At 39.5% G+C, this 27,122-nt stretch overlaps 2 protein-coding genes across 2 annotated transcripts in view; one reads left to right on the forward strand and one right to left on the reverse strand.

Annotated features, from left to right (window-relative positions):
- LOC136882423 (beta-glucuronidase) overlaps positions 1 to 27,122 on the forward strand; it is a 156,174-nt gene that overhangs the window by 114,325 nt on the left and 14,727 nt on the right. The gene's annotated exons all lie outside the window — the stretch shown is intronic.
- thoc5 (THO complex 5) overlaps positions 1,987 to 27,122 on the reverse strand; it is a 75,027-nt gene continuing 49,891 nt past the window's right edge. Inside the window, exons 9-14 of the mRNA XM_068229527.1 lie at positions 24,312 to 24,528; positions 14,882 to 14,999; positions 14,526 to 14,717; positions 9,341 to 9,456; positions 4,152 to 4,339; positions 1,987 to 2,225 (exon numbers count right to left, since the gene is read on the reverse strand). Of these exons, the coding sequence (XP_068085628.1) occupies positions 2,159 to 2,225; positions 4,152 to 4,339; positions 9,341 to 9,456; positions 14,526 to 14,717; positions 14,882 to 14,999; positions 24,312 to 24,528 (898 nt within the window). The 3' untranslated portion in view covers positions 1,987 to 2,158. The remainder of the gene's footprint in view (positions 2,226 to 4,151; positions 4,340 to 9,340; positions 9,457 to 14,525; positions 14,718 to 14,881; positions 15,000 to 24,311; positions 24,529 to 27,122) is intronic.

The raw sequence follows: 27,122 nt of genomic DNA on the forward strand, positions 1-27,122 counted from the left end.
TTGCCACTCTCGTGATCTGTTCCTTTGCTGCTGTGAGATTACCTCGAATGCCATCTTCTTTCCTACTTATAACCATCCACTTGATCTTCTTTACATTAAGCCTCAAGCCCATTGTGCTGCTGGCTTCAGTGACAGCATTAAATAGTTCTTGTAGCTCCTGGAGATTGGTTGCAAGTAGCACAGTGTCATCGGCGTACCTGATGTTATTTATGATGAAACCATACTCATGTCAAAACTGTTCACTCTGCACAATTATAAGTTGCTATTTTTACATTTTATTTACGTCTGTCTCACTGGATTTTTACATTTAGTGCCAACCAAATAAACTGTAATTACTTTACACAATGAGAAATATACATCCAAGCTTTGTGATAAATAAACTTTTCAACACTGTATTTTAAAATTTACGGGACAGTTCACAAAAAACAGGACAATGTGCGACCCATATATTTTTTGCAGAGAAATAAGGGACAATCCTGTAAAATAAGAAGTGTCTATCTGATCGCCCTACTGTAGCTGAAACGTTAGTCCTCCTGGGATAAGAGTCAACTGAGTATTTGCAGGATGAACTCCATCAAGTGTGATCAAAATAGAACAAGTACAACAGGAGCTCTCTTCTTTAGAACTGAACTTTTCCTCCTTCCCCACATTTTATCAATTCATACCTTCATGCCATTTTTCATGCAAGTGCACAACTATACCGGCTAGTATCCTTTCCTTAGGCCGAGTCAGTTACTTGAAGATTATCATCACAGGATAGTGGCCGATTGCAGAAACAGTGTTTAGACGATGTCTATGGTTAAACAATGTCGAAATATGGCTGCCGCATTGCAAAGACATTACTTATGACTTGGGCACTGTCTAAAACCGATGTTCAACCGGCCATGTTTAAACACTGTCGAGAATACTGTTTAACCTCAAATGTGAAGAATGAATCACAATCAAAGGTTATGTACCATGAAACATATAAGTTCTATTATCATGATGAGACAATTCTGGGAAGAAAGGTTAGTCTGACAGCCTCCCCAAGGGTCGCCTGCTGCGAAATCGCAGCAATTCATTTGAAATGTACGGGGAGGTAACATTTTCAAATACTATTTTTCTTTTCAAGAGACTTAATTCTTGAGACTGACACAAAGGACAGTCCAGTAACTGTCAACTTGACTACCATTCTTGGCAATCGATATATTTTATTATACGTGGGATAATTTCCTTGGAATTATAGGTCACTTTGACCACATCCATATCAGAATTACATGTCCCGATCATCAGAGGGCTGTCACATACATCAACCAGGAGGGATCCACTTACTGGGCTAGTTGGCTGTGTGGTTAGGGGTGCGCAGCTGTGAGCTCGCATCCGGGAGATAGTGTGGGTTTGAATCCCACTGTCAGCAGCCCTCAAGATGGTTTTCCGTGGTTTCCCAGGCAAATGCTGGGGCCGTACCTTAAATAAGGCCATGGCTGCTTCTTTCCCATTCATGACTTTTAGTCCTAGGGGTCCTGGATATGATTCCCAGCAGGTAATTCACTGGTTAATTTCTTCTGCCTTGGGGACTGGGTGTTTGTCATCTTCAACAATATATTTCATCCTATCCACAGAGACTTGTGGGTCAGCCTTGGGCGCCAACACGAAAGACATGCACGAGGCCTTTCCAGAGGCCACAGGAAAATGTAATTATTATTATTATTATTAATATTTTTACATCATAATCCAGGCCTCCCTGATCATATCCGCAGAATTCGTTCTGCGAGTCCACTTCCCTTAAATTAATACCACAGGCAGCAAGCCTTACATTTAACAACCGTCATCAATACTATTTCAATTTACTGCTTTTATCATCGCTTAAATATACTGATACCTGCAAAAAAATGTTGCAAGCAGTGGAACAAGAAACCAGTAGAACAAATTTCCCATGAACATTATCTGCTACAATGTTGTGAGCATTTACATTCAAAGAAATAAAACCTCTGAACCACCACCAAATACATGAACAAATGTAATTTTATTTCAATATTCTACGAGAGAAACAATACACAGTACAACACATACACTCGTGGTTCACTGTTTGAAATACCGAGACCTTTAGTGCTACTGTACATCACAGTATTCACTTCAGAGAAAGACTTACAGCTAAAAGTACACACACACACTCCCATCATCGCTGGGTGAATATGCCACCTCCAACTTGAAGATACTTATACGGTCTGGACCTGTTCCTACCCCTGAAATTAAAAATAAAGAGAAAATTACTTAATACAGTAAACTTGAATACCATAGGGCAAGCTTTTAAAGTCACCAGTGACATCAATGTGTTCTTAAAGTAAATGAAAAAATAACCGGTCGATCAGCAATCTGTCTTCAAACTCATTGTGATTCAGAAATGAAATAGAACTGTCACTGCATTCATCAAAATCATTTTATGATGTTTTGATCTATTGTAAAAAAAAAACTACCATATTTATGCGAATAATACCAGCATATATTTTTAAAATTGAGGCACAAAATTCAGGGTGCAAGTTTTATTTGCGTCAATGTTGGCATTTTTTTTCCCTTCCAAAATCAGCCTTCCTAAAGTTAGGGTGCAGGGATTATTTGCGTAAATACGGTAATAGTTCATGGTAATAATAGAGTTTATTTTAGTTCGAGACTTTCTAAATTTTTAGACTGATGCATTGACGGCCCATGTTGTAGCTTTTGAGCTTTTGCTATGTCAAGAAAACATGGTGAAATTGGTTACATTTCACGGAGAATTTTCCTCCGCGTCTTCAGAAGAAAATCCAGTCTGTTTATGAGGAAAAGAAAATGTCTCTGATAATGAAGGTTTGAATTTAAGAATGCTTTACCGGTGGTCTATTGTAAGTGGTACTCTCGCTCGTCACCAGATGGCTCTCTGTGTGCTAGCCTTCCAAATGGGAGGTGACAACACCATCTTAGCTCCAATTAAGATTGGTAGGAACGTATGATTGGCACAGTTAAGCGGTGTATCAGAAAGGTCTTAGGACACAGACAAGTGGACCATGAAATACCTTAACACAATTCTGACCAGTGTGGAGGCCGCAATAAATTCACGCCCATTACTCCAGGATGAAGGTCCTACCACTTTAACTCCTGCTCACTTCCTAAACTTTGGAAGACGATTGATTTATATCCCTACTGGATCTGAAGCACTTCTACATAAAGACTTGAAACGACAATTCAGACTTCAGCAACAGGCAACAAATGATCTTATGAAAAGATGGGACTGCGACCTCTACGTGCTTTAAGATGCGGATGCCAGTCCACTTTCTGACAGATTTTAATTTTGTCTTCATTAGTAAGGAATTTCACAACCTTTTCTGTATCCATAACTAGGCTATCACAAGACAAACACACGTCACACTAGTCAATTTCACACGATTATGTTCCTAATCCAGATGTAGGCTACCGTATCATGCGACAAATATTTGCTACACTTCACTGCACCACTCAACACAAAATAAATTTCTAACTTCTGAATAAAATGCAAAATACAAGCACAAATAGGCTCTCTGTGCTATTTAGCAATCTCGCTGCTAACTGGCAAGCAAAACTGAACATTCCTGAGGCTAACGGCTTGCTCCTGAAGGTATAACTTATCCTGTGAAGTTCAGGGGTTTAAGGCTTTTTTCCGTAATCATGCAAGTGTAGCGACAGCTCTTACCCAAGCTGGAAATCATGTTTCTTTCACAAGGGATGACAAATAACGGATTCAGAACTAGGAAAAATTTGATCATACTAAGCGGTAATAGCGAAAATTCTTGGCATGATAAGTGAGGTATTTTTATATAGATTTAATACGATGAGATTCGGGATTTCGAATTTACAACGTGCTAAGCAGGAAAGCGTGCTAATGAGGAATGCACTAATGCGATTTCACTGTAAATAAATAAAAGTAAAATAAAATTATTTTTTTCCCCACCAACTGATATTCCTCCATCTCAGTCATCGAAGACCTCACTCACTTGCTATAAATATTCAACAGAGAAGAAGAGAATACACATCCCTGCCTTACTCCTTGTGGTACATCTCCTTCCATAGTATATTCTATAGATAAATGAACCATCTTTAATGAGTACAGTGAACAGTGTGGATAGGCTGTGGAGCTACTAAAATAGAGAATATGCACTCACCTCACAGGTTTGATAAAAATCTTGTCACGAGGGAACTCTGGTGGACTGATGCCAGTAGCACCAGATGATTCAAGGAAGACGTCGACACAAGCCATAAGTCGCATGAGCTGACAGGCCAGTAATGCATGTCCCCAACCTAGAGTCTGCACTAGTTCCTTCCAATGCACGTTCAATTCCCTTTCCATGTCCTGCAAGAAATCAACACTTTCTACATTAGACAATAATGGTTCAAAAATTATGAATTCATTCATAAACACGCTTAGGTATCGGAAAGGAACAAACAAGTGTCAAACACAATGATACATCAGGCTAGGAAGAGGGAGCAATAGAAAGATGGAGCCTCAATGAGTGTTGATGCCCACCCTCCTCATGAAGCTGGAAAGTAGAAACAAGCTCATCAGGGGCTGAAAACCATCAATACGGAATGATTCTAATTTCTTGTAATGATATTAGAACACTCGAGGCATCGAGAGTCTCTCATTTTCACGCCTTTCGTGGCCCTTGTCTTCCTTTGGGTGACACCATTTTTCGAAGTGTCGGATCCCTTCCATTTTTCTCCCTGATTAGTGTTATATTGTTGTACTTCCTCTTAAAACAGTAATCACCACCACCACCACCACCACTTCTCAGCCACTCGGGACATCGTTACCATCGATGACTGTTTCTTCCTCCTCTTTATCATCATCATTCATATAGTAAAAAAAATGATCCTCACTTCCATCAAAGGCATTACAGATGCCATAGTTAAAAGCAGATTTAATGACAATTTCTTTATACACTTGCAACCATGATGCCTTCACTCACTTGCACACCTGTGTGATGGGGCATCACGTGATGAACACTGATATCCATCATACGTTTGTTTCATTCTTATCTTGTGTACACTTTAAAAGATTCGTTTATTGAAACATCAGGGGCTCTAGTTTAGGGTGACCAGATTACAAACATGAAAATACGGGACACTTTGACTGCTGTTGATTATTAGGCCCTATTTAAGATTAGAATTTCTTAACATGAGTCACAGACCTCACAAACAGTACCATTTATTTATAGAAAACAAGTACTGATTGTTATTATAAAAAATGAAAGTGGCCTAATTCCAGTATGTAAAGTGTTACAAAAAAGAAAATTTTGCCTTTGCGAAGAGCTAATGATCATGAATAAGTCTTTCAATAAATGGAACTCAAATATCGAAAACAAACAATTTATTTGCATCATTTCACGGAGCATCTTTGGCAACCAACGTGATGTCACTTCCATCACACATTTCATCACGTTAAATTTTACATGACCCCCAACCATAAGACATACTCGTGTCAAAACCATGTTCACTGTGCACAATTATAAGTTGCCATTTTTACATTTTATTTACGTCTGTCTCACCGGTCTTTTACATTTAGTGCCAACCAAACAAACTGTAATTACTTTACACAATGAGAAATATACATCAAAGCTTTGTGATAAATAAACTTTTAAACACTGTATTTTAAAATTTACGGGACAGTTCGCGAAAAACGGGACAATGTGCGACCCATATATTTTTTGCAGAGAAATAAGGGACAATCCCGTAAAATAAGAAGTGTATGTGTGATCACCCTATTTAGAAATAAACCTTTCCTCCTTCCCCACATTTTATCAATGCATACCTTCATGCCATTTTTTATCTATTCAAACCTTTTCATGCAAGTGCACAACTATACCCACATTTTATCAATCCATACCTTCATGCCATTTTTTATCTATTCAAACCTTTTCATGCAAGTGCACAACTATACCGGCTGGTATCTTTTCCTTAGGCTGAGCCTGTCACTTGAAGATTATCATCACAGGATAGTGGGCTGATTGCCAAAAGACCTATCTGTGTCGGTGCGATGTAAAGCAAATAGCACAGCAGGGGTCCACTTACCATATAATCCCGAATACCACCCGCCACCGAATAAGACCCGCACCCTAAATTTGAGACGGCAAAATATGAGGGGAAAAAAAAAAAAAAAAAATCAAATAACTTACATACCTATTTAATTTACTTCAAATATACCACAAATATAAATTCAAACAGCTTACAATTAATAAAATCATCACAAAAATCGTAAATAAAATCGGTCCAATACTCGGATCATTCACAATTCACCGTCGTCATCTGAAGTTTTACCATAGGAACTTTCGTCGCTGGCATCTTTCCACAAATAGCCGTCCTCACTACCATCCACTGAATTTGAAATTCCATATTTCTTAAAGCTTTTGTATACTAATCGTTGGGAATGCGCGCCCATGCGGTCTTGATCCAGCTGCATATTTGTCCCACTTCAGGCCTCTTCACTCGTCCGGTTGGTGTTAACGCGTGATCACCATCAGACATCCATTCGGTGTACAACTGTTTCATTGCAGTTTTGAAAGGCCGGTTCACGCACACATCCAACAGCTGTAGAATAGAAGTGAGTCCTCCGGGAATTATCGCATGATCGGTTTTTCCTTTCATCATCATATCTTTTATGGCGTCAGTTGTATGTCCTCAGTAACTGTGCAACACAAGCATGTTTCATTTTTGTAACAAAGCTCCTGGGCAACGCTGCCAAACGCACTTCACCCAGTCCTCAATTAACGCACTGTCCATCCAGCCGGACTCGTGTTCTAACAATAACACCGGACAGCAAGTTTCCTTTCGGAAGTGTTTTCCTTTTCAGAATCACATATGGAAGGACTTTGGTTCCATCCGCTAGTACGCACAACATTACCGTGCATCGTTGCTTTTCATTACCACCTGTTCTGATGGTTACACTTTTAGAACCCTTCGTATCCACTGTATTTTCCAATGGCATTTCAAAATACAGTAGACAGATGTCTGGTCAGCATTCCCAATTTGCGACAGCAAATAAGAATTTTGCTTCCTCAAATAAATAATGTGACGCTGAAAGGCCATTCATTTTTCTTCATACACCTCAGGGAGATGTTGTGAAATAGACGTACGTCTCCGAATGCACAATCACTTTCTCCGATAAAAGTTTCGGATCCATCCGCGGCTTGCAGTAAAACCCTGTTTTTTTGAGTTCTTTTGAGATCTCCAGTGCTTTCAATTGACACATTTCACTAGAAACACCATATCGTAACTCACGTTTTTCTATCACAAATTTGTGGAGTCGTTCTTCAACTTCCGGAAACACTGCACTCCGCCCGCGGAACGCTCTGCGATCGCCGTTACTTTTTGAAGTTTTTCCTTCTTCTTCCACCAATCACGAATACACGATTCATCAGTATCGTACTTTCTGCCAACGGCACGATTTCCGTATATTTCAGCTTCGCTTACAACTTTAAGTTTGTCACGCACAGTAAATGACGATCACAGATGCCGTTTTGAATCCATCGCTTACTATCGAGACAACACTTTTACAGGACAGATACGGAACTCGAATGGGAGCGAGGTAGACTTCCGTAACAAACAGTCTCAACTCAAGTAAAGTACGATATCCCGCGAGATCAGCTATTCATGCACCCTTGTGAAACACTTATGAAACAAATGACGATCGAGCATCCGCAGCTGCGGCTTTCATATTTACCACAAATTTACCCATATTCTTTGATTTACCATATTTCATTACCTTACATTTCGCGTTTACATGCCACTGTAAACGTATTGAGAAAAATCGATCCTGTTTTCTCGAATGCAACTAAAACACAATAAAACCTGAATGCCCATTTACATGTGGTATATTGAGTACAGTAACCATATTCAAATCTATTTCAATACTCCATGTAAACATAGTAAATATATACGAGAATGAACGGCTTGAATATGACCCACACCCAAGATTTAGACCCAATATTTTGGGGGAAAAAGTGCGGGTGGTATTCGGGATTATACAGTATATTTACTGCCAAGTAAGCACACATAATAGTGGCAATTAAAAAGTAGGTCGTGTGTGGTTTTTTTAATATTCGTTGTGCTAATTCTTGTAAGTTTTCAGCAACTCTGAGATAGGAAAAGGAAAGGATTGGGAAAGAAGAGCTGTGGTCATAATAACAGCCCTAGTATTTGCCTGGTGTAAAAATGGGGAAACTACGGAAAACGATCTTCAGGGCTGCCGATGATGCGTTTCTAATGCAAGCTACATCTATATGGCTCATACAAATCATTTGGTTACACAGTACAGTACTTCCCTTCGCAGAAGCTATTTAGATTACAATCACCAAAACAACATTATAATCAAAGCTACACTTCCTCGTATGGTGGTGTGTCGCTTTAGTGTGATATTCTTACCTGTGGGCAAGTTATGCTTATGCTTAGCCATATTCGAGCAAAGAGTAATGTGCAGGAAGACGAAAGATGACTAACATTTGGCGTTCACACCGATAAATTTCATTGGTTGCGGCAAGAAAAGAGTTGCATGAAAGATATTTCTATTTCTATTTTCAAACGAATATTGAAACTTTAAACGACGTCTAGCTAAACACTTGCTTTTTTGATGGAAGATCGTGAGCAACTTAGACGTTGTTTAGGTAGATGTTGCCTACGGCTTACAACTAGCCATCATTTCTGCAATTGGTCCAGTATGTGTTTTCATGTCCACTCGTTTTCACTGCAATAATTTTTTTTTTTTATTTTTTTTTTTTAGCAACAATCTTATTTGAGGATACATCAAATGTAGGTGGCATTTTGGTCCATAAACGCTATCTGTAGCATTTTAGGACTGTTCTCTTCTTGTCCGTAAATCACAATTCTGTGGAAGAAAATAATTTTATTTTCATATTCTTTAGGCAATTTCTGACAAATTTTAGCTTTGGTATGCATAGCGAGTCCACAATGTTTCATGTAACAATAACATCATGATAATCCTCCTCTGAAACTGTCAACCTCCTCCTGACCCAAAATTCCTCGTACATCTGTCAGATGCCATAAGGTCATGCACGCTGTTGAGTCATCTCGCTCAAAAGTTCTTGAAATATCAAAAAGTGTGCCCAAAAGAAAGTACTTGGAATTTAACGACAACATGTGGTAAGGCTTCAGGGAGGGGGAATAAATATAAAAAAGCACAATAAATCTGTACTTTTGCTATATAAGATGCACCCTAGTTTTATGCCCTATTTTAGGGTACAAAATTGTGTCTTATACATTGGAAAAGAGATACAACTAATTTATACAATAAGTTGAAAGTAATTTCACTAAATACATATCTTGTTATGATAAGACTCACCCTGATTGCATCATTGTTGCTACTGTTGTGTTCTCCATGCCACTGGAGCTGAAGACAGAACAACGGTGGGGAAAGAGGATAGTCACACTTGATGCTCACTAATGCAGTCAGCTTAGCTGGAAGCACAATAAATGAATGTACATGGTTAAGGTATACAAGTATGTGTTTAGACAAACTGTATTGGACTGAACATAAGACAATGTTTTTTTATATTAAAATGTTCTAATAAAAACTGTAGTTATCTTATATGCACAGTCTAATGTTTAAAGACTCATTTCTGTGAAGTTCTGTTTTATTATTCTTCAACTGTACTGGCTTGTGCGGCAAAAGTTGCCATGTACACTGCAGCTGAGCAAACCAAAATTTCTCAAGCTTTGATAATGTTTTCCAATTCAATTATATTCTAAATAAGATAGAGCATCATGTACTGAAGCAGTGGTGACTTTTTCCCATAGCCAAGCTGAAACACAGAATACTTTTCTAGAACACCAGCTTTCTGATAATACTGAATGCTACCCAGCGGCTGGAGAAACCAGCGCACAGAAATACCCTAATCATTCCTGGTAGCAGATATTTGCTGAAAACCTGCTCCAGTGTTCACTGTGAGCTGTGTAAACTTAAGACTAAACCCAGCTTCCAGGATGCTGGTTGTCACTGCAGGTAACCAACTCTGTGAGCATACCCTAAGAAAGGATCCAAACTTAAACTAAATGCCACCATCTCATTTGATGAGTTTCATCCATATTCTCTGTAATAAAGATTAGAACATTCAATACTAATCATATGAATGCACATGCTTTACACAGTAGAAAGAACTACAATCCAATATAGGGTATAGTCAAGAATAACAATGTCTTGTTTTACATACACCAGTATATCACAAGGACAAATCAAAGAAAACCAGAACAACTCGGACCAAAGGGAAAAAAAAAAACAAAAAAAAAAACCCACAGCCAAAGAAAAGAAATATGGACACAAAGGAATGACCCTATGTAGTTTGCGTAGTCCTAAAGGTGCTTATTCAAGGAATGTTTAAGGTCATCTCCAATATTGAGAAAGCTTCAAGAGAAGCAGTTCCTCTGGTATGTTCATGTAAGAAGATTACACGAATCCCACTTCGTACACAGTTCCCTGCACTAGCAGAGGTAGGCCAAAGACAAATCGCAGGAGATCTACTGAATTTATCTTAGAGAAAGAAGGGGTACCAAAACTTTTGGTTGTAGAATGAAAAATATACAGTCTGCGCATAAGATATGCCAACCTTCAGTAAATTTGGGAGTGCCTAACTGAATGGCACAGATATGGCCAGGAAAAACAAAGAGAAATAAGGTCCAGTTTCTGTATCCAAGGATTTTTATTTCATGTTTTTTACGCTGCCAGTATGACAAATTTCATGTTCCATTTTACATTACCAGATGGTAGATGAACTGGAATTATATTGGGGGACCTACATAGTCGAATCACATTATTACGACCACCTACTAGTATCCAGAGTAACTGCCCTTTGCAACATGAACAGCAGCAACACGTGCTGACAGTGACTCACTCTGGTGCTGATAGATCTCCATGAGTATTTGGTGCCATGCTGTCTGCAGTGCAACCTACACCTATCGAAGGGTGTGTGACAGAGGAGACAGACAGCAAACACGACAACTGAGGTGTTTCCACTGATGCTCAACTGGATTACGATCGGGGCTGTTTGGGGACCAAGGAAGAACTTCGGAGTCTTAATCATGTTCTTCCAGCCATGTGGCAAGGCACATTATTGTGCTGGAAAGACAATCACCCTGTACGGGTGGACATGATCGCTATGGATAGATTCATACTACTAATAAAATGTCCTCCTAGACGGCGATGCCATCTTTCAGGCCAGGAGATTTGTATCGGAGAAGGCGAGAGGGTTGACAGCTGTGGCCTACACTAAGCTGAAAATGTGACTGGGTACATCAGAGAAGGCCAATGAGCAGTGGTCCAGTCGCCATACTGTCAAGCAAATTCCAGTTGTTTACGCTGATGTACTTGTGCAGTCACCTCCGTCTACTCTGGAGCTCCATTCGCAGACAGTTTCACTGAATTGTTGCTGTAGAAACGTGTCTGGCTCCCTCTGGTTCATTTGGACAGTGAGCTGTTCCACTACCGCCTTGGCTGGTCTTTATGCACCGTCGCTGACATTCACCTCGGACGTCAATGGCGCGTGGAGTTCCACAGTTTCCATGAGACAGATATGCCCAATGTTGCTATTCGTCCGCTCATGATACACCCTTACCATAGCGGCACACGAACAGTTAAGCGTCACCGTTTCCCTTGGTCCGAGCCAATGATCGCCTTTTTGCAACCTGGTTAAATCGCTTCCCTTACCCATGACAGCAGGAAAGACAACATGAAAACCCAGTCAGTTGGTCGCATTATATACTCCTTCACCAGCCCACGTCACAGAACATACGTTACGGGCTACGCACTGCAGATGGTATTTCTAGCAGTTGGTCATATTGTGGAGTACATCAAGATAAGAACTCAAACACAGATAAGGCTTGTTTGCAGATGATGTTTTACTGTATAGAGTAATAAATAAGTTATAGAATTGTGAGAAACTGCAGAAAGACCCCAAGAATGTTCTGAAATGGACAACAGACAAGAAATAGTATGATGGTACATGGGGCGAAAAGTTAGGTGGTTTCACAAAGAGGAAAAGTCCTCTCATTTTAATTACTGCGTTGATGGAGTGAAAGTCACTGAATGTTTATATAAGGAAAGATCATCATTGGGGTGATCATATTAACAACACTTTATTATCTTTTTTTTACAATTTGCTTTATGTCACATTGACACAGATAGGTCTTATGGCGACGATGGGATAGGAAAGGGTTTGGAATGGGAAGGAAGCAACCGTGGCCTTAATTAAGGTACTTGCCAGGTGTGAAAATGGGAAACCATGGAAAAGCATATTAAGGGCTGCCTTTTTTTTTTTCTTTTTTTTTTGACTTTACGTCACACCGACACAGATAGGTCTTATGGCGACGATAATTAAGGGCTGCTAACAGTGGGGTTTGTACCCACTATGTCCTGAATGCAAGCTGGCAGCTTCGTGACTCAAACCACACAGTGACTCACTCAGTAGAAAAGTTACAGATCCCTTCGTATGGTCAGAGGTTGTAGTAAGGTGTAAAGGAGAGGATGAATAAGACATTGATAAGACCTCAATTGGAGTATAGTTGCAATGTATTGGACCCTCATGTGGATTCCCTGATTCAAGAAATGCAAAAAGATTCACACAGATTTACTAAATGTGGAGAGAATTAGACTAGCTGGCTGAAAAAAAAAAATTACTAAATACAAAAAGCAAGATACTAAATATACATTGATATATGTGTATTCAGTGTTCAGTCTGTATGTGTCTGTGAATTAACAAAGTGCCTTCATAAATTTCTATTTACTAACTCTGCTACAAGTGGAACTTTGTACCATCTCCACAATGTGACTGTGGAGCCCCTCACCAGACTATTCTCCATATTGTAAGCGAGTGTCAACTACAGGCTTATCCAAGTACATTGGAAGACTTCCTATCACTAACAGCAGAAGCACTATAGTGGATTCAAAAGTTGGACATTGAGATATAACTTGACTTATACTCCGCACGGCTCTACTTCTAAATTGACGTTTTGGCAGATTTTGGCTCCGTCTGGTGATTATGCGCTGAAGCATAGGCATCCAACCAATCCCAATCTGCCATTCATATCGATTTATATCGGCAGAGCACGATCTCGAAACCCAGTTGCCAACTCTAATATTTACATTCGCCACGTGGTTAACCTATCTCACGCGAAGCCCATCAAATTATCAAGACAAGGCAACCTATCTCGCTCAGCGTGTATGGTATTTGGTATGCTTCGCAATCTTTTGCATTTTCCTTCAGTAATTAGTGTGTTTTTCATATTGTTGGAGAGTTCTAGTGACTGAGATCAGTGGAGTGTTCCCTTTGTAGGCCATAACCTCCTTTCTGTGCCAGCCATTAGCGGTGAGTGATGTTTTATTTCCTCATTCTCATTTATTAATATATTCTCTTATTAGTGTCAGATGTTGTTAGTAAGTGTAGTTTTTGTGAATTTGTTTTCAATCCATATTCATTAGTTTTTCTGAGTACGGTATTACATTTTACATGGGCTGTTTACCGCGGTCATATTGCATCAGCTGTTCTCGCGGGCGTAGCGCGCTGGCAACACAGGAAAGGCGATGCTCATTTGTTTTGCGAAACTTCAATTTAGAAGTAAGGCCGTGCGGAGTATATATCCTGTGTCCCCTTTCGGAGCAAAGGAATGTAACAAAAGTCCTCCATTGGTTCCGTCTCCTGGCAATCAGCTCTAAGTCTACCCAGGATTAGCCGTCCTCCCTCATCTCTTCTTCCACACTTCTCCTCCAGATCATCCTCGGTCTTGTTTCAACAGGGGTAGTGTTCCTGTTTGCCGAAATGTTCGTATATTCCAACATCCAATTTTCGCGACCTGTTTCATGCCAAAAATCATCATCTGTTTTTCCGTCCGATTTCCTTTTGATGCAGTTTCAGTAATAAAGTTTTTTCGGAGATGTGGGTTATTGGCGTACAGTCCCCAAAGAACAGTCTGGGGCGGGGGCTGCCCCCTTAGCGGCTGTGCCCCCCCTCGGATTACTTCACGATTTGGTGTTCGTCGCTACTCCCTGCTTATACTGTAGTCAATTTAGATCTATACAGGGTGTGACCACAGTTGAACGATGCTGGGCTCAGTACCAACCCCTGATGTACACCAACAACAATACAGAAACTGTCTGAAACACCTGCAGTGATTTTCATCTTAGTAGATGGACATGGGTACATGTCTTGGACCATCTTCACATACGCCTCAATGACTCTCTGACAACATAGTGTTGCCAGATAATATCACTGAGAACATAATGAGAGACTTTCCCCAAATGAATGATACCATGTGGAAGTCTTTACGCAGTTCATGGTTTTTCTCAATCAAGATCTGCAGATTCTGAATCGTATCACTTGTCGACATATCTGATGTGAACCCACGCTCGTTCCAGTGGATGCTAATGAAACCACTGCTGCATTCTCTAATGACAGACTTCCAGACATTACATACTTATTTTTAAAAATGTAAATTTAAAGAAGTTATACTTTGCTAATCAAGTGTGGTTGGTTGCATACCTGTACCCCTGCATATGATGGCCCGGTAGAAGTTCCCAGACTGGCTCACCATATGCTCCTTGATGAGTGTTTGAGTGAAGCCAGAGTCTCTATAATCTTCCCAGGTGATAGGCAGCCACGAAGTCAGAATGCAGGTCACTTTTGAAGGAAAGTTTGACAGGAGAGCAGGAGGCACAGGAACCATTCCTGATTCTACAACCAGACAACAAAGAAACTTTGAGCCGCAGATTAAAAAAACACCTGCGATTTATATCGAAGGACTGCAATTAATTTTCTGACCCTGCTTTTACAAAGAGAAATTTGGCTCTTTATATGACCAACGCAGCATCAAGAGATCAATCAAACAGAACACTCACCCAAAGACTGCATCTGTCGACACAAAGCAAGGCGAGCTCTGAGCCTCTGACGGATCGTCCTCATCACTCCTTCCACACTGGCTTGGCTCACACTGGTTTTAGGTTCGACATACAACCCCTTATAACAGAGACATTTAATATATAATCCTCAATAGGACAATACAGGGCAAACAAAAAACACTGCAAGATTAGAAAAATGCCACAAGAACAACAGAGAAAATAGTTCAAGTCATGTGTTCCTTTTGATGTTCCTATCAATCTATATATGACTTAATTTGCATTTGTTTTTCCTTTACATTACTTATGAAGAAAATAGTTCAGTCAACTTGTCATTCAAAGTATACAAAAAGCAAACTTTTTATTAGTAACCAGCTTTTACCCACAAGCAAATGGAATGGAAGGTTCAGAGGGATACCTCAGTAAGTCTCAAGTCTACAACAAAATCCAATCAAGTTTGTAATTAAATAGGTAATTATAATCATAGGCTAAAGAAAGTCACTGCCTATCTCCACCCCTGACTGGAAAAAAAAAAGTCAAACTGAAAGTCACATAACTAACTGAATAGTGTCGTCTTGCATTGAAATATCACATTTCATCAAGTTGTTAAATCTCCACCCCTGACTGGATAAAAAGGCGCATTGAAAGTCATATAACTAACTGGATAGTGTCTTCTTGTATTGAAATATCACATTTCATCATGTTGTTAAATAATGTCAGTTGAGGCCGCATGCCACTAAAATCAGATAATTACAAACAGAACTATTCCAAAAGTTTGTCGAGTATTAGCACACAAAACTAAAATCAATGTCATGGCTCTTCTTCATCTACTCCTTGCAGGAAGGGAAATGTATCAAGTTTTTTCAGCTAGAGTGAATTTTAAAACGTTCAGTTGACTTATGAACTCACCTAGGTGTCCAGCTAAATCAGAGGTGGTTTTCTTATGCCTCCCTAACTTCATATTGAGTTCATTCATGTTGTATGAGATGTCTGTTAGAGAGGCGAGTGAGCTGTTAAAATGGGGATCAAATAGTTGTGTTGGTTTTCTTATGTTCCTCTAAAAACTTCCTATTTCCTACATTCCCTTTCTCAAAAAAAAAAAAAAAAAAAAAAAAAAAAAAAAAAAAAAAAACCATACTGAACAGTTTCCTCTACTTAGCCAACGTACTTGTGTGTACAATACTAAATTGTCATATTCTGCCTCCATTTCTGCTAGAAAAGAAAAACTTGAGGTGTGTCAAAGCCAGAGTCCTTAATTAGATTCACACACTCCATCACAGTTTTCATAACACCCTCCACCACCTTTCCAACTGGATAGAGCCAAAGGAAAGTCTTCCATGTGGACACCAGGAGAAGTGGACAGTATGGAAAGCCCTTAACAGACTCCGTACAGAAGTCGGCAGAACCAAAGTAAACTTGCGGAAGTGGGGTTTCTCAAGTGATTCATCACTTTGTGATTGCGGAGAGCAGCAGACGATCCAACATCTATGTCAGTGTGTTTTATGTCCTTCAATGTGTACTATGAAAGACTTGATTGCAGCCTCCCCCAACGCTATTGACGTCGCCCAATACTGGGCAAGCATCATCTAGCTCTCGAATATTGTTGCTCTATCTGTGATTGTATAATAGACTTGTATATTAGTATAGTAGGAATGTAGATATCTTGTTGCTTTTTGTTAAATATCTATAAGTAAAGTTGATACTTCTGACACGAATAAAGAAAGACCTCCATGTCCATTGTTTTACCACACAGAGCATTTGATTCCAGCCTTCCTCAGTAAGCCAACTAAGCCTGTTTGAGCACACACTGATGTAGTATCATCTATCACAATAGCCGAAAGACTGTTGATGTCACTAATACCATTTAAAACCTTCGTAACTGTATCATAAATGCCTTTACCTTTGGTTGCGTTATGCAGTGGTTTTAATATAGCAGTTTGAAACAAAGTCTTTGGAAATAGTTTGAATGAAAATTACAAGTTGGGCTGTATCTAAGTTACCGAAGTCTGTCGATTCATCCAGAGCCAATGCAAAATAACCTGAATCTCTAATAGAACCTTTTAATTTATTTTATATATGAGAACCTATTTTCTCAAACATTCTTGTGACAGCTTGTTTTGATAGTAGAAAGTTTTCAAACTTACTGGCAAACATTTCTTTCCTGAATGCATTTCCACAGCACAGTGTTTTATATATTCACGAACAGGTAACTTTTTTTCCTTGGCTTTTGTTATCTCTGCACTTACAAGAAACAATGCCAAAAGTGAATCCTGTTGTATTTCTTTTTTTTTACAATTGGTTTTATGTCGCACCCACCTGGGAGTGGGATTGAAACGGCCGTGACCTTAATTAAGGTACAGCCCCAGCATTTGCCTGGTGTGAAAATAGGAAACCATGGAAAACCATCTTCAGGGCTGCCGACAGTGGGGTTCGAACCTACTATCCCCCGGATGCAAGCTCACAGCTGTGCGCCCCTAACTGCACGACCAACTCGCCCGGTGTTAATTTAACAGAAATAGATTTGTGAGCATTGACTGTTCTCTTTGAATCACATATAACTGTAGTACATACTTGTCTATTGTACTCTTGGTATTTAGCAGCATGGTGAGGTTATATTCCTTTGCAAAGGCACTAAGCACTGCGGTTTGTTCAAAAAAAAAAATTAATTTTTCCATTTCTCCTGAAATGCCCTGTTTTCTTCACAGATGTTACATTTCTTCCTCACAGCATACAAAGATTCAAGGAACTGACTAGCAAACACAAACTACAACCTGTAACACTCTTTACTGTGAAACTAAATCTCTGGCATTGTGTACCCTGTCTCGTCTGAGGTTTTTCCTGTGATGCTTCTCAGGAACCTCATTTCAACTGCTTGGATACTGGTCTAACTTCTCTTGATAAATATGCAGGCAGCATCGGTGTAACGTGTGTCTGTAGAGAACTTCTTTACATTTCATTGATACACCCTTGTCCCGTACAACTTCTCCTGCTCACTAGTAGAACTTTGTGGCTTGTTCAATTTGTGTACTGTACTGTATATAATAATCTGGAAGAAATGTGGTTTCTAATGTTAAAAGAATTACTAAGATTGATTGAGTGGTTCTCGAGATTACAAACAAATTTAAAAACTTTCTCGTTTTTATAATAATGGTATAGATTAGTGGAATTTACTACCAGACTATTAGATATTCAACTGCACTGATCATAAACTGGCAAGATTTACCCTTGTTGGTATTCAAACTGTAAAAGAAAGGTTGAGTTCATGTTTCAAAATTCAAAAGTGATTCAATCATTCAATTTCCAAGGAATATAGTATCAGAGTACTCTGCTGACTACGAATTGGTTGACTCAATGTCTCTCTTTACGCAATGGTATATGAAGCATTGCTTGTTGCTACAGTGTTAGAAAACCAAACAACTAGAGATCCACATTCCCCCACACTTTTTAGTTATTGCCTCGCTTTTTTGTCCTCATTTAATATTCATTGCCACCTCCTCATTCTCATCTAGATTGTATTCTTTTTTTGTCCTTTTCACCTACCTCTCATTGCTCTTTATTTTTTAATGATATATTCTCCCCCTCCACATTGACCATCATCTCCTCAGCCTTGGCCCGTATCTGCAGAGTATGCTCATTAGATCTTTGATCGCTTCATTTTGTTGTGGCAGTATGCTGCAGATTTCTGTGATGATGGAGTCCTCCCATCTTTCTTTGGGTGTCTGCCACATATGTGCAGGTCTTTAATATTATGGTGATAGGATGTGTTCCAGATGCCGCTCTCAAGAAGTATCCAACCATTGTGACCATCCTTCCTGCATTTTCTCACGGTCAGGGGCGAAGTCCAACTGTCTTATGATAGTGCCATTTCAAATATGATCCAATTGGGAGATTTCCAGAGTGCAATGAACTATTTACATTTCCAGGACGTGACAGTGCTGTACAGAGTTCAAGCCTGTACAGCAGTGCAATGTCAGAAGTCATGCGACAAATCGATGAAATATGATCACTTTGTCAGTATAATCTGATGGAAGCTGCTGTCACAGTGACATCCTTCTCCACAAACTTAGTCCATTTTGGCACATATAGAATTCTGACCAACCTCTACTTGCTTTAAGATCCCTCCCCTCAATAAGAAGACTTTGTGGAATTTCATGCATTTTCAACTGCATCATGTTGTGATTTACAGCACTGCCATTGTTCCTTGCTTCTCTAACCCACGCCAGAACTTCGTGTCCACATTTTTGTATTTTGCTTTCATTTATACCGCAGAAGGAATTAGATGGAAATGAGGAAGATATGATGTTCTTGGGAATTACATGGCTGGGGTCCTATAAGAAAGGATGATGTCTGGAATACTTTTAAATTTGTCCTCAACCAGACAAGAGGAGAGAGGCAAGGCTGTGGTGGTATGGACACATGGCTAGAGCAGAGTCTATCATACAACATCCATTCATGAACAGCCCTGATGGACAGCTACCCTGATGAAGAGCAAATAAGTGGTTGTTAGAGGGACAGTACTGAGTTTAACTCATCAGGTGAGCAGGTCCTGAAGAGCATTATTATACTGGATAATCTCTACTTTGTTTCTTGAGAACGTATTACCGCATTTTGTACACTTGTGTAGTCTCACCCCCGAGTGGATACAATTGTGTTTTTCTGGATCAACAATTTGCAAAAACGCACCATTACATTATTGACACGTGTACACTTTTTTCCCAGGGAGGGTTTAGGTTCCTTCTGGGTGAGAGCATAAACTTGCACTCTTCATACAGGTTCAGATTTGTTTGTCCAACACTTGTCCCGTTTCTCCACGGGGTCGGGTATGAGGTGAGATGAATCTGTCGTGGCGAATTTTTTATGACCGGTTGTCCTTCCTGGCGTCAACCTCATCAGAGGAGTTAATGAAATGAAATGAATGAGGTGGTCTATGATAGTACGAAAGGATCGGGTAAAACCCAGTTCCGGCACATACCCTACTCCTTTCGAATAGCACCAAGGGGTCTGCTCAAGGCTTAAAATCTCCATCCAATGGACAAATCACCATCAACAGCGTCATATGCCTTCATTGCATATGAGCACTGCAGAGAGGTTTGGAATTTAATCCAGGCTTTTGGCATGAAATCTAGTGATTAGAAATTGTATATCACCACCTCCCCTACCCTGCCGGCCAACATTCTGATGGTGAAAACTTTTTCAACCAAAGGGATGCAAACTGGCTAACCACGGTGTCAGACCGTTTAGACTACAACACCTTAACAATCATAGCCACCAGGCAGGCTTGTAAAGGTTCAGATTTACTTGGAAGAAAACAAGATTTTAACATTTATTTTGCAAAAAACTTATAGCATTTTTGAATCAATTTGGTATTTTGTAACTGTTTCAAAACATTATATGCTGAGATCAGAATACATAAAGAAACAAAACATGAAACTAAACAAGAAAGAACTTGTTGAAGCTGTATTGGGAAGCACAAAGACTAATGACATGAAACCAAAATCTGCCTTTAGAAAACAACAACAAAATGTGAAAGTGCATTAAGCATATTTCACATTTACTGTAGATATGTTAACACACTCAAGTCGTAATAAATGGCCACATTGCTGACTATGGAATCAGATTTAATTTGCTAGCCAGTAGTTTGAGCATATCTGTCACACAAATCATGCATAAAATACTAATTAATGAAGATAATTCACTGAATTTCACATTAATGACATTGAAAGTTATGACTTACCCAAAATTCATTCCTTGAATGACTGCAGGCTGTGTTTCATTTGAAAAAAATTCAAAAAGAGCAGATCTGTGCACTCTAAAAACACTGCAATTCGGACAGTGGACAGAGGATAAATTTGATGTAAGTATTTCTGAAACATTCCTGCATCCACGAAATGGATATCAAGATTCTTTTTTCGTCCAACCACTATGGTTCTTTTGCGTCACAGGCCGTGCGCGTTTGGAAGGACCTGGCGCGGCTCTTTCACTTTCACTTTCGTCAATGCTCTTTGCACTCGAGTAACTTTCACTGTCGTTACGACTACTCTCGAAATAATATTCATTTTGCAACACATCATTATCGTCATAATCGCCAACTAAAACAATGTCTTCAAGCACTTTCAAACTCTTGTCATCATTACCGCGATACCGGTTCTACTGCATAATGAATACTGATGAAAATAAACTGTTGTTCAACAGTCCCAGTAATAAAACCATGGTACAACAGTCCTGAAGGGCCACGGCCTTCCAAACGACCACTGCTCAGCCCAAAGGCCCGCAGATTATAACGTGTCGTGTGGTCGGCACAACAAATCCTCTAGGCCGTTACTGTTGGCTTCCTAGACTGGGGCCGCCATCTCACCACCAGACAGCTCCTCAATTGTAATCACATAGGCTGAGTGGACCTCGTACCAGCCCTGAGATACAGGTAAAAATACCTGATCTGGGCAGGAATCAAACCCAGGGCCTTCGGGTTAGAAGTAGGCATGCTACCTCAACACCGCAGGGCCGGCTCAACAATGAATACAGACAGCATTGTTTACCAACAGTACATGCATCTAATTCCTTACAGTGTGTACTGTGAGAACTTTTATTGCAAAGGGAATCTAATATACAAAGATAAGACACTGCGAGCTGAGCTCATCATCTGATTCATGAACCAAAACACCACGTGCGACTACAGCTCGTCAAATTATCCAAATGGGTTAACAACAACAAACTTAAGAAACAGAATAAAATTCGAGCTCTCCATGCGTTAAATTTCTCTTTTTTCTTCATTCGACCAAGTACAGTAGAAGTCCATTATAGCAAGAATTCATAACGGCGAAAAATTTACTCGCTATAACGGATTGTCGTTATATCCGATTTTTGTATAAAAGTCGGAAAACCCTTCATGCACATTAAAATCGATATGAAACGGCAATCATTTTGTTCAAAACTTGTGTTTCCGCAGATGATATCCACACTGCGGCTTACTTGTTTGTTATTTTTCGTAATCCGATACTACGTGAAAGTGTATGTTTAATTTCATTCTGAAAAAAATATAGTACCGTATTTCTCCGAATCCAAGATGAACCCCACTTTTCCCTTCAAAAAATTTAAATCAGGCTCAAAAAGAAGTTTGTAAAATCAAACAAATGACTTGTATTAGGCCTACGCATTTTTAGACGCCGGATATTGACTTTCGTCACGCCGTTTTTTTTTTTTTTTTTTTTTTTTTTGTGGCTGCACAATTATTCTTTATATTTGCGGGTTTAAGGACCATTAACTTAAAATTTGGCATCATAATACCGAAAAGAACTCGTTGAAAATTTTCCGGCAATACCTATTCCATGCATCTCTACAATAAAACGATCCATCAGGAAATTATTCTTGCTGTCTATAAAACTGTTATTTTTACGCAGCGTCAGATATAACCGGCTACCGCTACACGCATGTCTCGCTTGTCGGGTTCGGCCAAATTCAGCAGCTAGCGATGTATAGGCCTAATCGCAAACGTTGAAAGTCAACGAACGAGTTTATTGCACCACGGTATGGCCCTTTCGCCCTTGCGTTTTTCGTGCACATACCTCACAATTTCATCTTCGACTTTTTTAAAGCGTCCTTGTTGCGGACCACTGAATGCATTTTTTGTACAGTACGCATTTTTTTAGCTCTTTGTCTTCACGCTAACGCCAAATACTGGCTTTAGTTAGGCCTATGCCGTATTTTCTTGCGGCTGCACAATTATTTTACATTTTCGAGTGTTTAATAAACATCAACTTAAAATTAGCATCATAATATCGACTAGAACCCGTTGAAAATTTGCCGGCAATACCTGTTCCACATATCTTTACAATACGACTATCCATCACGAAAATATTCCTGCTGTCTATAAACCTTAATTTTACTAAGCGTCAAGTACAATAGACGTGTTATGACTCTGCCACTGAGTAGCCATGGCTTTTCTAAGAATTCGAAGGGTCGCATGTTTTGATGCCATTCTGCAGTTTTGAGAAACACACAAGCACTGCACAACCGGTTGTCGCGGCTAGCGATGTGTACAGTAGTAAAGAGGCGGCCGTTTATTGTCAACGAGTTCTGTGCGCGTGTGAAAAGAAGCAGCGTGGTTACCGCTGTAGTTGCCAGTGGTATCAATTAACTTACTGTTAGGCCACGAATGCAACAACCCTTGAGTTTTCGCATGAGATTCTGACAGGATTCGGAAAAATACGGTATCACTCCAGAGATTTCTGTGGCAAACACCTCAGCTTTTTTCTTCAAACAGCGTCGCCTAACCTAACCGTTTATGTAGCCTATCATGAAAACATATTTGAAATGCATGTAGAGAAATAACCTCCACACGAAAAATTTAAATGTAAATAGCCGTAACTAGACGCAAGAAGATATGAAATATCCTCTGAAATCAGTGATGTACTCTGCCATATCTTGAGGTGTATCACATTCTTACTTAATTTCCGTATATTACATTAAAATGAAGATATCGTTTACTTCAGTCTTTATTTTTAACGAGTTAACAACTGCTATCGGCCACGTTATTTACGCCTTTATTACGAAAACGTGTTATCCTCTTTCATTTCGAATTTTCTTTAGAGAACAGCAGTCGATGGGTGTTACTAATCAACTCCAACATCGCCTTTGAATGTCAACGAGAGAGATCGCAAATGCACAAAGTGAGAAAACTATACCGCACCGAAGATGATCGATCGCATTTTGCTGCAAACGTTTCAGTTTTCTTATTCAAACAGCGTCACGTATCCTAACTTAACCGTACTATACGTATGATGAAAACACACTTCAAGTGCCAGTAGAGAAACTATAACTTTCTCGCTATAAATTTTCATAATAGCCTTTCCGTAATTTAACCAGACGCAACAAAATATAAACTAACCTCTGAAATCAATTAAGCACTCTGCCATATTTCGAGGTTTATCCCATTCTTACTTAATTGCAGTATTTAGCCTCAAAATTAAGCGGTAGTTTAGTCAGCCTTAATTTTTAACAAGTTAACAACCATTATCGGACACGTTATTTACGCATTTATTACGAAAATATGTTCTCTTTCATTTCGAATTTTCTTTACGGAACAGCTGTCGGCGGGTATTACTAATCGACTCTGACATCGCCTTCGAATGTAGACGAGATAAATCGCTAGGGCACATAGCGAGGAAACGATGCCAAAGGTAATCTATCGCATGCAATATCATCGCTGGGGTGTATAAATATTGGTAACGGAAAAAATCGCGCGCGCTTAATCGCTCGTAATAACGGATGCGCCAGTGATAGGGTTCTCGCTGTAACCGAAGAACGATACACAGTTTAATATAGGAATTTTGAAGGGACAGAAAAAAGTCGTCGCTATAACAGAGTTCTCGTCATATGCCGTACTCGCTATATCGGACTTCTACTGTATAATAAAATCTTTAAATTGAACACTAACCTGCACATCCATGACTTCAGCAGCCTCTGCTCCCATGAAGTCAAGACCTGCAATGCGCTGCGCCCAGATGTAGGGAACACCAAGCTCATTGATATAGCTAGCAAAGTTCTCCAGACCGAGATGTTGCAGCTGATAGTTATTGGCTACATTGGGACTGTCCAACCCCAGATCGTGTGGAAACAGAGCCATCAAAATGTTGTTTGGTGCAATGAGATCTCTGTTGAGCAAACAACACATCATAGACTTTAAATGGGGTCATACTATGAAAAGGAACACACAATAGAATAATCATAATGACAGGTCGGGATGAGAGAAAGATCAATAAAGGAGACAGGTAAAAACATGAAAACCAATCCTAGTTGTGCTACACCCATTCCTTCTCAGCCCCTGATAACCTCCATTCTGCTTCAAATGGACATGAAACACTCATTAAGTGGTCATCTTGACAGACCTCTAATAAGAGTTGCTTGTTTGTTTCCATTACTTATGGTGGGTTGCAACAATGCATCTATTCCTTCTTTAGAAACTAATGGCACTACAAGTTTGAAAGATGAGTTGCAAAAAACATCTTTAGGGTCAACAGGTGATAAAGGCTCCACTAACTTAAGAGATCTGATTACCTTCCTATAAATATTTATTCTTCCATTAGGTTTCCATTTTGTGTACAATTCAGGTAACAATGGTATATACAATTCTCATTAGATCACTGACACTATCTTCTGAATCAGATTCAGGTACGTAAAATTGTATATTATTAATGCCTGTTGCTCAAGGTAAAATTTTCCTTCAAATTTATTGTACAATAATTTAATTTTATAAAATTTCTGTTGGTCACAGTCAAATGCAAGTTTTATAAAACCTTTGATAAAACTTTTCATAAAATAGGACATATTCTATTTCGTAACATTAATTTTGCGAAACGAACCAATTAGCGAAGCCGACAAGATGACGATGCTCGCCCTACGACGTGAGAAGACTGTGAAGCTCATTCGTAAACAAAACACTTCTAAAATGGCAGGATCCGGGTGGACTAAAGAAGCTGCTAGTGTTTGTATGAGATTAAAATGCCAATGTGTCAACAGAAATGCAAGAAGGGAGGCAGAAAACTCAATTGCCGAATTTTTGTCACAGCTCGGCCGAACACAAGCCAGGATGATGTGAAGGCAAAGATAAACGAGCTTTGAACTCCATCTTTGGCAGCACATACACATCTTAGTTCAGAATTTAGTTCATAGACGGCCATCCTGATGCTTCCACGGATTTTATAAAATAATTTTACCGAGAACAACACAACTTGTCTTCATCATATTTTTATAAAATTAGTTGTACAACAAATTTTATGAAACATTTTACCATGAGCAATGGGGATAAGTTAAGGTCAGGATGGACATTATTAAAAGAACCAAGTATTGACTATAGGTGGACCCTTCTCTACCCTTTGATAGTGATCAATTGTCAATACGGACCATAATCAAATTCAGAACCTATAATACTGAGCTAGGTGTGAAAGTAAATGGAGTAGTCATAAACGATATTAGATAAACAGAATAACACCCTAATTATATGCGACACCAATAAAGGTATTACTCAGTAGAATTAATCTCAACGGACTAAGATAACGTCTAAACATCAATACCATAAAAATTAAGTTTATGGTATTTAGCAGAATAACACCCTAATTATATGCGACACCAATAAAGGTATTACTCAGTAGAATTAATCTCAACGGACTAAGATAACGTCTAAACATCAATACCATAAAAATTAAGTTTATGGTATTTAGCAGAAGTAGGGGTGCCTTCATTTCATTAAATAATCAAAATACAGACTGAATAAGTCAGTTCAGTACATTGGGAACACCATAACAGACAGACAGTGTGGACCCCGAAAGAAAAAAATTAGATCCGATGCCAAACTGAGATTTATCAATCATCTTTCCAAGAGATCTAAACCTCAAACACAGGTAAAAGCTGTTGAAACTACAGGGACTCGTACTATCCCACGGAAATACTCACATAGTGGGAACGGAGCATAGGTAAGGCAGAACCATGGTGTCGCTCATCCCATGGTGTTACTCATATAGGGGTACGAATCACAGGTACTCCTCCTGATTCACACATTGTCGCTACTTACCACAAACCTATTGCGAACCTAAAATAGTGGTACTACGCGCAAGTTAATGCGACCCATGGTGTTCCCTGCGTGATGGTACTAATTACAAGTAGTCTCATGGTTCTAAATGGATCATCCCTTGGTCGCCCCTTACGACAGGCAGGGGATACCGCGGGTGTATTCTACATGTGCGCCCCCCACCCGCAGGGGGTAGTGTGCTTGGTCCGCGAGAGGTATTTTATTTCCTTCAAGTCCGCCGGCAAGCCGGTTAGGACCCCTCCTATCCGCCACCTGGGACGGGCCACAGGGGAGTATCACCTCTCCCCCTGCTACGCCAGCGTAGTAGGTTCGTGGCTATCAGAAAGTAGACTGGCACCCACACCTTTAAGCGTGCAGAGGTAACGTGAATGTTAAAACTTGCACCTTCGAGTTTCAACTTGATCATTCCAGTTTTGTTGATTCAAAATGGCGACCAAAGTTGCAGTCGCACATGATCGAGATAGAGTGTAACCTCCAATTCATTGTCTATGAGTGTGACCAGTAAATAATATTTAATAATCCACTGGTAAAAATAAAAGCCTTCTACACCCATCTGTTTAAGATAGAGTGTGATCTGCAATAATACTTTGATATTTTTATGGGCTCCCGTGCAAATGTTTTCATATTTGTTCTCTCATGTTTTTCACACCTTTTAATATT

Source organism: Anabrus simplex, chromosome 10, assembly GCF_040414725.1.
Source record: "Anabrus simplex isolate iqAnaSimp1 chromosome 10, ASM4041472v1, whole genome shotgun sequence".
NCBI lineage: Eukaryota > Metazoa > Arthropoda > Insecta > Orthoptera > Tettigoniidae > Anabrus > Anabrus simplex.